The sequence below is a fragment of the Megalobrama amblycephala genome, linkage group LG12 (assembly GCF_018812025.1).
Source record: "Megalobrama amblycephala isolate DHTTF-2021 linkage group LG12, ASM1881202v1, whole genome shotgun sequence".
Classification (NCBI taxonomy): domain Eukaryota; kingdom Metazoa; phylum Chordata; class Actinopteri; order Cypriniformes; family Xenocyprididae; genus Megalobrama; species Megalobrama amblycephala.
The window spans coordinates 32,711,928-32,727,872 of NC_063055.1; the positions used below are offsets into that span (position 1 = coordinate 32,711,928).

The 15,945-nt window shown below is 36.9% G+C and overlaps 1 protein-coding gene across 4 annotated transcripts; it reads right to left on the reverse strand.

Moving 5' to 3' along the window:
* Positions 1-832: 832 nt before the first annotated feature.
* Positions 833-15,945, reverse strand: rer1 (retention in endoplasmic reticulum sorting receptor 1). 4 transcript variants are annotated; one of them, XM_048210698.1, is made up of 8 exons: positions 15,791-15,945; positions 11,350-11,435; positions 8,001-8,105; positions 7,672-7,771; positions 7,492-7,570; positions 2,705-2,840; positions 2,496-2,550; positions 833-1,390 (listed from the first exon to the last, which is right to left on the reverse strand). In XM_048210698.1, exons 2-8 carry the CDS (start codon positions 11,428-11,430, stop codon positions 1,380-1,382), a joined length of 567 nt encoding a protein of 188 aa, XP_048066655.1. In that variant the 5' UTR covers positions 11,431-11,435; positions 15,791-15,945; the 3' UTR covers positions 833-1,379. The 4 variants fall into 4 exon arrangements, with proteins under 4 accessions (XP_048066655.1, XP_048066653.1, XP_048066652.1 ...); XM_048210696.1 differs by having other exon boundaries at positions 2,422-2,550; positions 15,791-15,944; XM_048210695.1 differs by having other exon boundaries at positions 833-2,550; positions 15,791-15,944.

The window sequence follows — 15,945 nt, forward strand, 5'->3', positions numbered from 1 at the left end:
TTACTTTTAAATTAACAACAAAACATCAGAGTTACTTTTTCAAATAAGTATCGCAAGTTACTTTGTTTTCCCATTTATTGACTGACAGCTCTCCTGTCCAAATGTTGAAAGAAATCGGGAGTGCCGAAGCGTTGTGTTTAAACATGATGGTTATTCTAGACTAGTTCTATACATAATATGATAATTTACTCATTTACATTCTTTTGTATTATAAAATGGCATCACAGCTGAAAGGTTTGTTTGAGCTGCGCCCTCTACTCTTCAGGCATGAATTTTCATTTCCTTCAGCCTGAGGCTTATTCATTTCACTTTTGGTGTGAAAGAGCCTTAACATTCGCCAAAAATATAACTTTTATGTTGTTATAAAAACAAACAAACAGCCCAGCCCAGGTGAGGAAAAGTAATGTAACACTACTTTCCATAAAAAGTAACTAAGTAGTGCAATTAGTTACTTTTTTGGGAACACAATATTGTAATGCTATTACTTTTAAAAGTAACTTTCCCCAACACTGACAGTAACTACATGTAACATATGTAACAATGACACTAAAATAAAGTGTTACCCTTTATTTTAAGTTGTCCTTGTTACAGTGTTATTACACAATTAAGTGCTGAGTAATATTAGTTAATAACGTATTTACTATAAGGTTAGGGTTTGGTTTAAATGCATGTAATTATGCATAATTTACTGTTGGTATTATTATAACATGTAACACGTGTAACAAGGACACTGTAAAATAAAGTGTTACCAGAATTATCAACACACTGCAATTGATTTATTCACTAAACTTATAAAAAAACAAACAATAAAAACAAAAAAAGTAATAAGCAGTGAAGGGACACAGCCTTTTAATAGCATTTGAAGTGAAAAAATTTACACTTAGTTATTAAAATCATCTTGTTTTCTCTTAACCAGCAGCACAAGAAAACCTAAAACATGCAATGTCTTTACAAACCTAGGAATTAACAAACCTATTAATTTGTTTTGATGAAGATTAATTTAATACAGTAAAAATGGCATTTTCAAAAACAAAAAAAACATGCTAACCATTTTTTTAAAAAATTATACATTATACATTTTTTTATATATATATCTCCCCCTCCAAAAAACAAACAAACAAACAAAAAAAACTGCACTTTATTGGGAAAATGTATCCTCATCTCAAATTTTTATTGAAGTTACTGAAGTTCTCTCCATTTGCCCTTTAAAAAAAAAAAAAAAAAAAAAAAAAAAAACTATACTAGTTGTTATGGCCCAGCACGAAAAAAAAAAAAAAAAAAAAAAAAAAAAATAATGGAATAAAAAAAGAAAAACAAAAACAAAAGAACATCAACCTTCAACCCTCTCCATCCATTTGTAATAGTTAAAGCACTCAACTTTATGTTTCCTCTGTAAAAGAAAAAAGAGAGACAGTTTTAATTGGGAATGCTTATACGATAGAAACATACAGCCAGTATTTTTGTATCAATATTTTAATGGAATGCAGGCTTGCTTTAAAAATCCTGACATACAAAGTGAGGGGGTTTGAAACAGTTTACCTACTGAAGAATAACTTACAAACAGCACGAATGGATGTGATTAAAGTGGACAACTATGTACAAAAATTAAATACAATGCTACAGCACATTAAGAGAATTATAAATGTTCATAAAAGGCAAATATTAACATGTGGCAAGATGGAACTCCACTAAGTCCCAAAGATCAATAATGTCTCCTCTCTCTTCATGGAAGCTTCTTGCGTTAGTCTGAATACTGAATCTAATGTTATTATCGATGAAGGACATCAAATGTACCATGGTTTGAATATTAAACTTCCCACAATTTTATATTATATTCCCATGTTTGTAAATTATAAATCAGGAAATAGTTCAACCAAAACTCGTTTCTCACCCTGATTTAGTTCCAAATCAGTATGACTTTTTCCATCAGTGACACACACACACACACACAGAAAAAATGGATATTAAGCAAAATTTTCATGCTGCCATTTTCCATAAAATGAGAGGTATGGAAAAGAGCAGCAGGGACATTCTGTAAAATTTCTCCTTTTGTGTTCCACTGAGAAAAAGTCATACAGGTTTGAAATGACGTGAGGATGAGTGAATGATGATGAAATTTGCATTTCCTTTTAAAATCCATACTGGAGATGAGTCTCAAATCCTCTAGGTTTGAAGAAGAATGGGGACCACTGAGCAAAAAAAAAAGTCAAATCTCATACTTAGTTGTCCAAATATATTAAAATTTGCCAGTGTAGAAGCTCTCAACAGCATTTCTCAAAAGGCCCAAACCCCAAACGCTTAAAGGCATCATTACAGTCTCAATGTCGATCAAAAGTTTCAACAGGCTTGGCTTTTTCTTATTCAGAAGAAGAAAAAAGAAAAAAAAAAAAAAAAAAAAAAACCTCAACCCCCTTTACGCACCATTCTTCATCAATAACTTTAATTTCGGGAAAGGGAATTTTAACTAGCAAAGGTTTTCCCTGTGTCTTCCTTGCCTCTGTAAGTCCTCTTCCCATGTGTGAAGGGCAGGTATCTATACTTGATCATGTGCTGTAGAGGAAACAAAAACAGTGTCAAAATCTCGACAATTCAGCACAACATTACATCACTGGAACTCTGTTTTAAGATAACACTGCTAATAACTGCTCAGCTCAGCTATATGAGCCAGAAAAATCTCAAAAAAGAAAAGCTTCCATTGCCGAACCTTGATCTGCCGTTTCATGGTGATGCAGAACAGCATGATGAAATACATTACGAGGATGGGCCAGAACACTGGCACGTCAAAGGCGTCGAAGAATGTGCAAATCATAGCGATGACGATGCCCTTCGTCGCTGAATGCCTGAAACGTCAACCAAAAAACAATAAACACATTAACCGTAGCACATGGAAGGAATATACAACATTTATGTAATTCATACATAAAGGAAACTAAGGCCCGGTTTCACAGAAAGGGCTTAAGGCCTTTGCACACTGAGTCAGAAATTTTCGCATGCCTTTTTTCATATTCGTAATCCTAAAAATTCGTCACGCACAGAGACCTTGCACACTGAGTCCGATGCATATTAAAGCGGAACTCAGTAAGATTTGCGAAGCTCCCCCTACAGTTTCCTTCAGTGAATCACACTGTCGTAAATACGCAGCTCTGGACTAAAACGACTACAACGCTCACCGGCGCAGTAGTTTTGTAAATACAGTACAAGAAATCTCGATGGAGGTGGGTAATTTTCAAAATTGTCTTATAAAGTCATAATATATACATTGTTTTTGAATTACCGTAAAGCATTTTGTCACTCTCGCGTGAACGTGAACATGAGGCGAGATTGTGTCGGGTCGGTGCAGCTCAACTTGCAAGTGTTGTATTCTGGTGTAGACGTGCCAGAGGGGGTTAGTGCTCGCCTCAAACACACCACTACAAATCAATTAACCATCATAAGGACTTAGAAAACTATTTATGAAGGTAAAAAAAGTTACTTAGTTCTGCTTTAATGAATGCGTTGCAAGAAGAAAAAAAAAAAAAAAAAAAAAAAACGCAAAACAATACAAAATGAAGTCTTCAAGCAGTGAGCACGATTTAGTTGTCCTCTCTTCTTAAAAAGAGGAAATATTGGGTCCATCCAATTTCGCGATTGCATAGAGAGAAAAGAGAGTTTCACCTCATTATCCCGTGCGTTTCAAAGTTTACTTCAGGATGTCAGTGGCTCAGTTTGATGCTTTGCTACTGGCACAATCTGTCTTTGTATTGCGCACGTTGTTTGTCATACAGTGCTGCTGGTTTGTGCTGTAGGCAACGTGGATCAACTTGTCAGATGGCATTCGGGATTTTTGCGTTCGCGTACGGTGACTCTGAATTGTCAAAACTTCTCTCAAAATGCATGCCACGGATGCGAAAAAAAACAGAAAATTGAACCTGATCCGAATGTTTTTTTGACGGACGAAAGTTTCGGAGGCAGTGTGACATAACGTGAGGTCGAATTTATTTTTTAACGTGCGAAAATTTCGCATGCGAATTTCAGACTCAGTGTGCAAAGGCCTTTAGCCTAAGCCAGGATAAGGCCTTAGTTCAATTAGGATATTTAAAGGTGCTCTAAGCGATCCTGGGCGGAGTAACTTCCTGTTGACGTTCAAAGTGTTGTCAAACAAAACAGAGGCTAGCTAGACCCTCCCTCCTCCTCCTCCTCCTCCTCCTCCTCCCCCTCCCCTCCCCTCCGTGCTTCCTGAAACAGTGATGAACGCGCATTTAAAATCATTCTTGTCGGTTATTGGCTGGAGCGTGTTTATTATGTTTCGTGGTCCAGGCTGGACCAGTTTGTTTTTGTTGCCGTTTTTGGAGCTTGTGGCGACTACAGAGACCACGTTTTTTACAGTGTGTTCAGGGGACAGGCAGCTAGCGGATGTTTGCTGTATGTGACAAAAAATGTTTTGGCCTAAAAACGCGTGACATCGCTTAGAGCACCTTTAATCAGCTTTTATAAACGTTCACTTGAAAAAAAAAAATTACTGGTATGCATCTTAAGACAAAACAATGGCTCCGACATATTTTAAGATCTGTCAGTGTAAGTTACTTTCAGTTAAAACAGCTCAAACATTCATTTTAGTTTAGGACTTGCTTAAGCCTTGTCTGTAAAACCAGGGGTTACAGGGTTTATGCAGGTTTCAGTAAGTCAAATTTAAGACCTTTTTAAGACATTTTAAGACCATAAAGATTGAAATTTAAGACCTACACGACGCATTACCAAAAAATATTAAAATCAAAGAAATTCTGAAAAAATCATTTTATTTCAATGAATTCAGTCATTGAAAAAGCATTAATTTAATTTACAGATAAAGCAATCACATTAGTAACCTTCCACACACATCAATGTGCCAAATGCCCAAAACTTTAGGCCCAAAATGAAAATAGGCTAAAACAAACTTGCCCTCAAATAGAATAGATTTCATCTCATATTTATTTACATTACAAAACAGCATATTAATAGCCTAATAAAGATTGAACAGGCTACTTCAACCCATGTAACAACCAATGTAGCACACACACACACACACCAGATAATCCATTTTAGATAGATAGATAGATACTTACCTCGGGATAATTAGAGTATCTATCTAACATGGATTATCTGATATATGTATGTATGTATGTGTGTGTGTGTGTGTGTGTGTGTGTGTGTGTCCCGCACTGTCCCATGAACTGTGAGCCCAGGTACCTCGACTTAACAATTCCATTGTTCCAGAACAATGGCCTGGTGGTCTGATTTTGGCTTTCATTGAACGTTACGACACACGGCCCGGTAAGAGTACGAATCAATTCCCTCTTTATAAACTCCCCCAATCCAAATCTCGCCACATAAGTGATCTTGTTGGGCCCGCAAGAGAACGGCTTCGCGATTACTGAATTAGGGAACATCACTTGGAAGAGATCGCTAATCTCACTGTTGCTATTAAATGAGTAGTGTTTGTTTAGTCACCGTGTGTAGTATACAAATCACCTCGGCTTTCGATGTGTCAGTCGCTCCAAAAGTACCCCGAAGGTTGTTCGACGGAGCTGTGATGATATTGCGCTGGAGACCGGAGGAACCAGGCATTGAGGAGGACGACGGCAGTGGTGAGGCTAATTGGCCGAGTCCGCTGAAGGGATTTTGCGGCTAGCTTGTGTTTCTCCGCTCTGGCGTGTGACTCCAGCGCCTTTACACCGCTTCACACCCAGACTCTCTAATTGATTTTTTTTTTTTTTTTTTTGAAAGTTTGCAGTGAGCCTCGTACCTGGAGCTGGGTATCGCTTGTAACCAACAGCAGAAATCGCTGTGATCTAGCCATGTCTCGTTGAAAGTACACTTTCCCATTTTCCACACGTAGCCGAACTTTAACAAACTCTGAGGAGACGCAGACGTATTTCGCGGGCAGGTATTGCATTTATCACGGGATTTGTAGTTTTATCACCGCGTATACCAACACCAATATACCCCAGAAAGAACTACGACTCGCTACTTTTTTGCTACTTTGTAATAACTTTCAGCAGGTAGCGTTTCTGGAAATGGGTAAAAAAAATTTAAGACCTGACTAAATGAAATTTAAGACCTCGGATGAAAATCTGGCCGTTTTTAAGACTTTTTAAGGCCTTAAATTTAAAGTTCAGAATTTTAGACTTTTTAAGACTTTTTAAGACCCCGCGGAAACCCTGGGTTAATGTCTAAAATTAAATAAATATGTAAAGCCAAGAGCCTTAAAAAACAGTAACGCACTAAATCAAAAGATATTTATAGTGGACAACTGATATATCAGAAAATGTGATAAATTTGCAGACATTTGTAATTAAGGCCCGAGCACCGGTGGTGATCCTATTGTAATTGTTCGGTCAATTCTTCTTCGAAATGAATCACATTTTTGAGGGCCTAAACATGCTTGAAAACTCATGAAACGTTGCACACACGTCAGAAGTGTTAAAAATTTACGTCTGATATGGGTTTCTGAATTAGGTGTGGCAAAATGGCTCAATAGCGCCACCTACAAAATTTCAATTAAGCGCCCTTCGCGCAACGTTTCACGTACAGTTATGAAATTCGGTACACAGATGCAATAGCCCAATACTTACAAAAAAAGTCCAAAATCTGTAAACCCAACAGGAAGAGAGATATTTTGAATTTTCTCTGCAAATATTTTGCAGTTTTTGCCATTTTCAGACGTACTTTAACGAACTTCTCCTAGAGATTTTTATCAGATAAACATCATATTTGGTCAGCCTAATCTAAAGGCCTTCGCAACACCCATGGCAGCCTGACAAAATTTGTTTTTCTGCCCTGAAACAGGAAGTTGTTGTATTAAAACAATTTAATATTTTAAAATGCAATCAAATTAAATCTGAACAGCTCTTTTAAATTTTCGACAAAGTTCCGAACAACAGAGGTTTATTAAAAAAAAGAAAAAAGAAAAAAGTGATTGTGTAATTGTGGTAATCCTTAAAAAAAAAGATGTATAAATAAACTTTTTATTATTGTTATTATTAGTTTGGGAAGTGCATTCTACAGTACAACAGAAATCATTTCTGTCATAACTTCTTCACGTTAAACTTTTTGTTGGGTTGTAGTGCAGTCCATAGAGTTTCTGTGTGTATCTGATGATCGTTTAATCAAATGAATGGTGAAATGCTGGTGAAGTGACTCTCAGAGCAGCTCTGGAGATGAAGTTCATGTCCTCGTATAACGAGACGGCAGACGTATTCATATTTAAATAGCTTAAGTAGTTTAATGACTAATAACTGAATAATTAAAAATGACTAATCAATGACCAAGTGTACAGCCCTACTTTTTGTTCATCCATATTTTGCCAAATTCTGTAACATTATGTATTATACAGTAAATTTCATTTTTATCACTGGATTCTGCCCATGTTGGGCTCTATTTATGCTCATTTCTGCACATCACTGGATCAAGTTAATCCACTCATCAAGCCATTTCATGGGATCTTAAAATGTCACCCATAATGTGAAAACTCACCAGAATTTGAATTCTGGCAACCTCCTAATGAACGGCCGGAACTCTTCGTTCTGTTTTGTGGGTAGTGCTGGACCCTCATCTAGTGAAGAGACACATCGATTAGGGGGAAGAAAAAAAATCATCTCAGTGATGCAAATGTCACTGATGATAATAAGATCACTTATTAAATGCCGGTCTTACCTGGATCATCAAGCAATGAGGGATCCACTTTTGGTGAGAGGAAAGCAATGAAGAGGTTAAGGTGGTAGATCCCAAGAGCATATGTGACTATGTACCAGCCCTAATAAAAGACACAAATGTTTCATTGCATTTGATTAATGTTTTGTGATAAAAAATGCACCAGTTACTCAAATCAAATGAACTTTCTAGACCTGCAAGGTACAATTACACAACAAGAACATTATCATCAGTCTACAACTGCATGATAACTCTACCCATATTGTCAAAGTATATATGAAAGTTAAAATTGAAGTCATGTGCAAACATTCCCAAACAGATGGTGTTTTTACCTGTAGAATATATACTCTGATCATATATATGGCCGTTAGAAGAAGAGTGACCGCCCATCGGACTGCTGAGAACGGTGTCGACTTGTCCAACCATGACTGATAAACCTGCATTTAAAAGAGAAACAGTACTTCTCATTATCCAACAACACTCAACAGAGGTGGGCAGTATACCAGTAGGCACGATAAACCGGCAGAAATTAGTCAGCCAGTAGAGATTTTTGACTATCATCTCTATCGTGGTTACGCTCACGTGACATTGCTGTGCTGCATGGTCATGAAAGCTTATCATTTAAATGCTTTTTTTTTTAAGCATTGTGGTTTAAAAACAAGTGATTTTAAACTGTTGAAGTGCAAATAGCAGCGAAAGAGAACTCCTTTCACTATATGTGCACGCTGTCTGAAACCTTGTGCACACGGGACGATTATCGCATGCTTATCGCCAGCGTTTTGAGACGTTTCTCGTCACGTCTTTGTGTTCATATCCAAGCAATTTTCACTGGCGATGCACCGAGTGAACATGTAAATTCACTTCCTGACAGTATATGGCACTTGTGCTTAGTGCAAGTGAACGGTAGTGCAAATAAACATATTTTTCTTTCTGATGAACACAATCTGAGTTATATTAATGAATATCCTGATGCGTCCAGGCTTTATAATGGCAGTGAACGGGACCAACGAGTATGAAACTGAAGAAATTGCATCCATTCATCATAAACGTACTCCACATGGCTCCAGGGGGTTCATTTTCCACCAGACCGCCTTCCGTAACGACTCTTACAGTTCAAAATGCTTAAGCTACGTCCTACACCTTCTGTATTCAAGTTCTTCGTAAGTTGAAAACGGAAGGCGGTCTGGGGGAAGTTAGATATTTTACTTTATAACCTGTTAAATATGGATATTTTTCTTACACAAACACGTCGCTTCACTTCAGAAGGCCTTTATTAACCCCCAGAACCGTGTGGAGTACGTTTATGATGGACGGATGGATGGATGCACTTTCTTCAGCTTCATAATCGTTGGTCCCGCCCACTGCCATTATAAAGCTCGGATGCGTCAGGATATTTATTAATATAACTCTGATTGTGTTCATCAGAAAGAAGAAAGTCATATACACCTAGGATGGCTTGAGGGTGAGTAAAGCTTAGGCTCATTTTCATTTGAAAGTCAACTAATCCTTTAAGAAGGGGTGTGTGTGATACATATAGTCTAAATAATATCATAATTGTTGTTTTAACAATGTGCAATATGACATTATCAAGTATGTCCCTCACTTTGCAAAAATCAAACAAAAACATGTGTGACAGTCTTTTTGGTTTAGGTCAGACTACTGCGTGTGCGCATTTAGTGCACGCTCTCACTGCGTGATTTACTCCATTTATATTATATCTATCGTGATTTACAACATTTATATCATATGATATAGTTAAGCCTCACACAAAGAGTGCCCCCCAAATATCAGCACGATTGCAAATGTGATATTATACAACAGTTTAAAAAACAATTAAGTGACTTGCATTTTAGACACAATATTACATGTTTTGCTCTACTTCACTGCCAAAAAATAGTTCCAAACAAAGACACGGCAGAACTGATTTGCATCTCTGAGCAACACACAGCGGTGTTTCGTTACTGAATGAATCAGTCCATTTGAATGAACTGGTTAAGTTAATGATTCAATGATTTGCTGATTAACATTGACTTGCTGCTACCTACTGGTATTCATATTTGAAGTATCTTTTTGATTTTAAAATCATTTCATATATCATCAGTGTTTCATTTATTTTAAAACATCAAAACATTATTTATGCATTTGTATCTGCAGGTTAAGTGCATTTATGGCTCCTCTGAGCTGCATTAAACAGTTTGTAAATACATCTAAACGTCACTCAAGATGCAGCTTCTGTGTTTCAACTGCATTGCAAAGACGGATTTTGTTGATACTTATTTCATTTGATTGGTAACAGCCATGTGGTATATTATTCTAACTGAATTTATTGATTAAATGTAATAATTGCTGCGAACTAACCACCGCACAAAATATGAAACTTTAGGAGTCAGCTGCCACAGCAGTCCTAAACCTGCCAAGGTACCAGCACAATAACACACAGCAAAATATCGCCTGATCATCATCATCAACAAAATCCCAGAAAGTACTGAGATATTACTTTTTGTCAATATCGCATACCCCTCGTCTTAACTGAACGTAAACAGTTGAGAAAGAAAACATATGTATAAGAGTATACTGGATTCGTGCATTTGGTCTTAAAGTGACAGCAGCCTAATAATCCTGCTGTCATCGGTGTCGTCAGGGTGCGAACTACGGGGGAGCTAGGGGGAGCTCAGCTCCCCTTAATAAGACATGGGCTCCCCTGAAAACGTGATTTGTGAAATTTTGGGAGGTCTCAAATAATATTGACAATGTGTTATTTTGACGTGCAATTTCAGTTTTGTGTAATGTGATCATCGTGGATTATTATGTGTAAAATTGCAAAAATATCATTCATTCATGCATGATGGCGATTTAAACCTAATTCACTTCAATAAAGATAACTATACATGTCATGAGCATCAAGGTGTGGGGGCACTGCGGTGCAAATTCCACTCATGTTTAGCACATGTTAACTCGAACAGCAAAGGAAACTGACCCCAGGCCTGTGTTAAGGTGAGGCATGTTTTTCGCAATTATGTGTTGTGGCTGGGTTGTTATAGGTCAGCGTGAATCTCGATGTATTAGACCTAATTTAACGGAGGAATTTTGGTATAATTCTGTAGCCTGACGAGTAACTTTAACCGTTGTTCATGTGAACTCAAAGACAGCTTGATGCATTGTTTATTGACTATTTGTGGGTGGCTGTTTCACCTATCCATTTGTCTCGATAATGTATAGGGTAAATCCTGTATAGTGCTTGCATAAAGCAAGTAGTGTACACAGTCGTAGCTGTTATGTATCTTTGTAACTCATTATAAGCCCTCTTTTGAAGCACGCGCACAAACGTTCTACTTTGTTCTACTGTAGTTTGTTGTCCTATTGATTGTAATTAGTTTTCTTTGTTCTTATTATCACCAACTCTTTACTTGTTTTCTGTAAGCTTGAGAGTTTGTTTTTACTTAGGCTAGTATTTTTTTTGTGATATTGAAATTGGTGACAAGAATTTTAAACCTTATTTAATGCAAGAATGACATATTTTATATATATATAAAAATGTCATTTTATAGTCATTTTATAGTCATTACTATATATAAAATCACTCATATATTGTGACATAAGATTTTGGTCATATCGCCCACCCAAACACTCAATGTTAAAATGACTTGAATAGTCAGACAGTGGCATTTACAAGAGCCTCACCTGCCCGAGCCGTTTAAAGAAGTTTCCGATCGCTGATGGTTTCCCATGGATGGATTCACCAGCACTGTCTCCTTCTGGCATTCTGTCTGTGAATGTGGAGGAACATAATGAGGGTTCAGTGAAAAGAGGATTATTTTTGCATGCTATTTTTATATTTACAGATAAATATAAAAAAAAAAAAAAAAAAAAACAACCTTTCTACCTAACGACCCTGAAATAACACAATATAAATCTCTTCAGTGAGCTCAGCGTCTACACGAATCTACATTCAAAACTGCATGAAAATCATTCTACCATTTAGAAGTGTAATTACACAGTTCCATCCTACTGTAAGCATGCTTTTCTGTACATTATAACTGTTCATATATATATATAACTTATAATGGTGTTGAACAGCTACACCAATGCAAATTCCGAATGTTTTGCGCCCAAAGCATGGAGAATTACAATCTGATACATTCATTTCTAAGCTGTAGCAAAATTAGCATGACTAGTATGTGGAGCCTTCATTTAAAAATATCACTCTAAAAAAAAAGGAATGTGATAAAGCTCTCATTTTGTTTTTAATCATTTTTATTTTCTAATTTTCCCTAATTAATGTCTTATTAAGGCAGTGATTTGAAGCAATACCTTATCAAAAATTCTTAAAAAAAATATTTTATTTATACATATGTATAAATCCTTTACTCAATTTCTAGAAATCCTATTGAGACCCAACCAAAAACGGAAAATCTGACATTCATTCAGGATATTTTATTCTTCAGCCCTACTGAATTGTGTATGGTCTACTATATCTCTTCACATAAAAAGATACAACAACTGAGACAGTCTTTGGACATAAACTGAGCAAATTTCACAGACATTTTAACAGAAATTGAATAATGAATCTCTGAACAGAGCGGGGTCAAATATTAAAATGCAGCAGTCAGTATTTAATGTGACCACCGGCTGCTTTAAGGACTACAGTGCATCTCATCCTGCTGGACTGAGGCCGATTTGCCAGCTCTTGCTGCGAGACGTCACTCCACTCGTTTACCAAGACACTTTATATGTTATTGAAAACGTCTGTGGGGACATGTGGTTACACATAGTTTGTCACTGCGAGGACAATCATCTGTCCATTTCATTATGGACATTACAGTTTATAGCTCTGTTCACATCTGCAGTCATCATGCCTTGCAGCAGGACTATGACATATTCAGGTGATCAGGGACGCTGGCCATCCTTCTTCTGGTGTCACTATAAATATCTCTAAAGTGTCCTAAGTAGAGATCGACTGATATAACGATTTACCAATATTTTCCCGATATTTAAGCATTTTACCATAATCGGATATCGGTTTGGTAATAACGGATTTACCGATAAACGCCGCCAACTTGTGGGTGTTTTGAGAATTGCACGCTGGATCGCCATTACAGCGCATCTGAGGGGAGACAAGACAACGGCGTGCACAGGTAAAGTATACTTACCTGATAGTAAACTTTATTTAACATAACAGCCATTAATGCACAAATTAGAATTACAAGCTCACGGAGTCACACAAGATAATCCGCCAAGTCCTCCTGTCCTAATAAAGATGCAACTTTGCATGAATTAAATAATACAGCCATGAATGAGCACATGTTGGAAATAAAAGCGCTGAATTTAATTCTCTCTCTGTTATCTATGCTCATCATCAGTCTCGTGAAGTCATCTGCATTTTGCTGTTCACTCAGTGGGTTGACGCTCAGGAAATGCTCCAGGTCACCGCATGTAACTTTTAACAAGATTCACTTGTTTAAATCACTGTTACTATATAACCATTAATTCGCTAATAAACATCAACTCTATGGAAATTATTAATTATTTATTATCTCCATGAGCGATCGCAGTTTGAGTATAGTTCTGTGTAAATGCATAGATAAACAGCGCTTTGTCAGCAGATATTTCATAATCTAGAATGACAAAGACATTATTAATAATTCTGATATAACATACCAGTTGAGAAATGCCAATAAAATACGATGTTTTGTTTGTCATATTCCAATATTCCAGAGAATGTCCACATTATCCAGCAAATTATTCTTCACTCTTTAGCCTATTAAACAGCTTATAAATCTACTAAAATTGTAGTTTAAAATGAAGTTGACATGACTCCTGTCTTTAACTTATTTTCTCCATTTGAAAACATTAGACATTCATTATTTTGCTTACTGTTAACATTAGTGTTGCTGCTGATGCTTTTTATAAATATGATTTTTGTAATATGAAGATCAAAATTAACATGAAAGACTAGTAATTTTGAACAAAAACAGTTTAGTAACAGTTTGTTTTGTTTTCTATGCAAGGAAGGAGTGATTGTTATAAATAAAATGGTTTGTTCAGTTCAGTGGTGTTGTAATCGTGTCAAAAACAGAAGTATAACAGTAAATAAATATCGGTTCTGCATATCGGTTATCAGGCACATAAACACAAATTATCCGTATCGGTTCTAAAAAAAATATATATATATATATATATATATATATCAATAATCGGTCGATCACTAGTCTACCACCTGTAAACTGTTAGTGTCTTAAAGGGTTAGTTCACCCAAAAATGAAAATAATGTCATTTATTACTCACCTTCATGCCGTTCCACACCCGTAAGACCTTTATTCAACACTGCTTCATGAAGTTTCAGACATTATGAATCAGTGTGTCGAATCAGCGGTTCGGAGCGCCAAAATCACATGATTTGAGCAGTTTTCCGGTTTGACACGCGATCCAAATCATGATTCGACACAAAAGATTCATTATGCTCCGATGCTTCCTGAAGCAGTGTTTTGAAATCAGCCATCACTAAATAAGTCACTATTTTGTCCTTTTTGGCGCACCAAAAATATTCTCGTTTCTTTGTAATATTAATATTGAGCCACTGTACTCACATGAACTGATTTAAATATGTTTTTATGTCTTTATGGATCTTGAGAGAGGAAATGTCATGAAGGCCTCACTCAGATATCAGATTTCAACAAAATTATCTTAATTTGCGTTCTGAAGATTAACGAAGGTCTTACGGGTGTGGAACGGCATGAGGGTGAGTAATAAATGACAGAACTTTTCATTTTTGGGTGAACTAACCCTTTTAGGACCGTTCCACAGGTTCATGTGCAATAATTGTTTATGGTTCAATGAACAAGCATGAAAAACATTGTTTTAACTCTTTCCAATAGAGATCTGTAAAGCTTCTTTGGATTTTACAAAATTATTGTTAAAATGTCTTTCTTCTTATATAAATATATGTAAAGATCAGGAATCCAGTTATTTTTCTCTCTTTGGATCACCTGATTTGCTCTGTACTGACTGAATGACATGTCATAGGCGGGGTGTACTATTACGTTTAGCTTCGTAAGTTAAAAATCTAAATATTTGACGACTAAATCATCTACCCTGCGGATCAGTGCATTTCCCTATTTCAGTCAATGGTAATATACGATTCACTTACATGTGCGCTTAAAGGAATTGATTTCCTGGTAGTAAAACAGGGGAAGCCTCCGTGTGACAGATATAATGTGAGGCAAAGTCCAAAAAAACGACCACGTCAATGAACAACAGCTAGTTCGAGTAAAATAATAAGCCTAAATCAAGATCACCTTCAATAAAACGGCGCATAAAATGAATGGCTTGGTGTCTCTGCTCAAGACTGAAGCCTCAAAGCAGCTCATCAGCCTTATTTCCCTCATCTTTCAGCGACAGTGAAAACTAATGCCTCATTGTGGTGAATACCAACATGTTTATTTATATGTCAATTAAACTGTAGTAACCTACAGTTCTTGGTCCAGATGCGTCTATTACAGCAAGTATGCAAATGGTCACTAGCTTTAGTTCCGGTACAGATCTGTTCGGAGTCTGTTCTCATTAGTGAACCAGAACAACACACTTACCTCAATGTTTATTTCATAAACTTAATGTTAATGTAACCACCTAACTAGAAGAATAGTGGTCAGACCTTGTAAGCTAATTTGCTATTTAGCATCGGTTTGTTAGCCGTAGCTTATTCCTTTAAGGCGTAAAGCATGCTGGTTAATGTAGTTTCTAGAACAGGTCTTCTGCGTTGACACAAAACACGGACGACGGCTTATAAACTACACTTCCCATTCTACCATAAAACACGGCGGAAACTCACTGGTTGTAGTTTTCGATTGCAAATGTGTCGTTGAAATGCATAGAGAAGGAACTACAAAGACCAGCAGACACGCACAAAAGTGGACAACTCACTTCCGGGGAAATCCGAACGCAGGCGAGGGGTAAACTTTGCTAGCACTACCTTTTACTGCATTTTATAGGAAATATAATTTTACAATCGTCATGCCACGAGCGGAAAATAACATTAGGCGGACAATTAACATACTCTAAGAGTCGGAGTGCCTGTTAGAGGTTCATAAGAGGAGTGCGATGGCAGGAAATCTGTTTCTCTTACCCGGTTGTGCCGCTGTGTCACTCTCGGCTGCCGATCCGCGCGTCGCGCTGCTGCTCTGTGAACACGTCAGTGCTTCTGTAACCGCAGCCGCATCAGACCGCGCCAGTCGAGCGCAGACAACATCGCTCCCCGTCAGCACCTCCAAACTGAGCCAA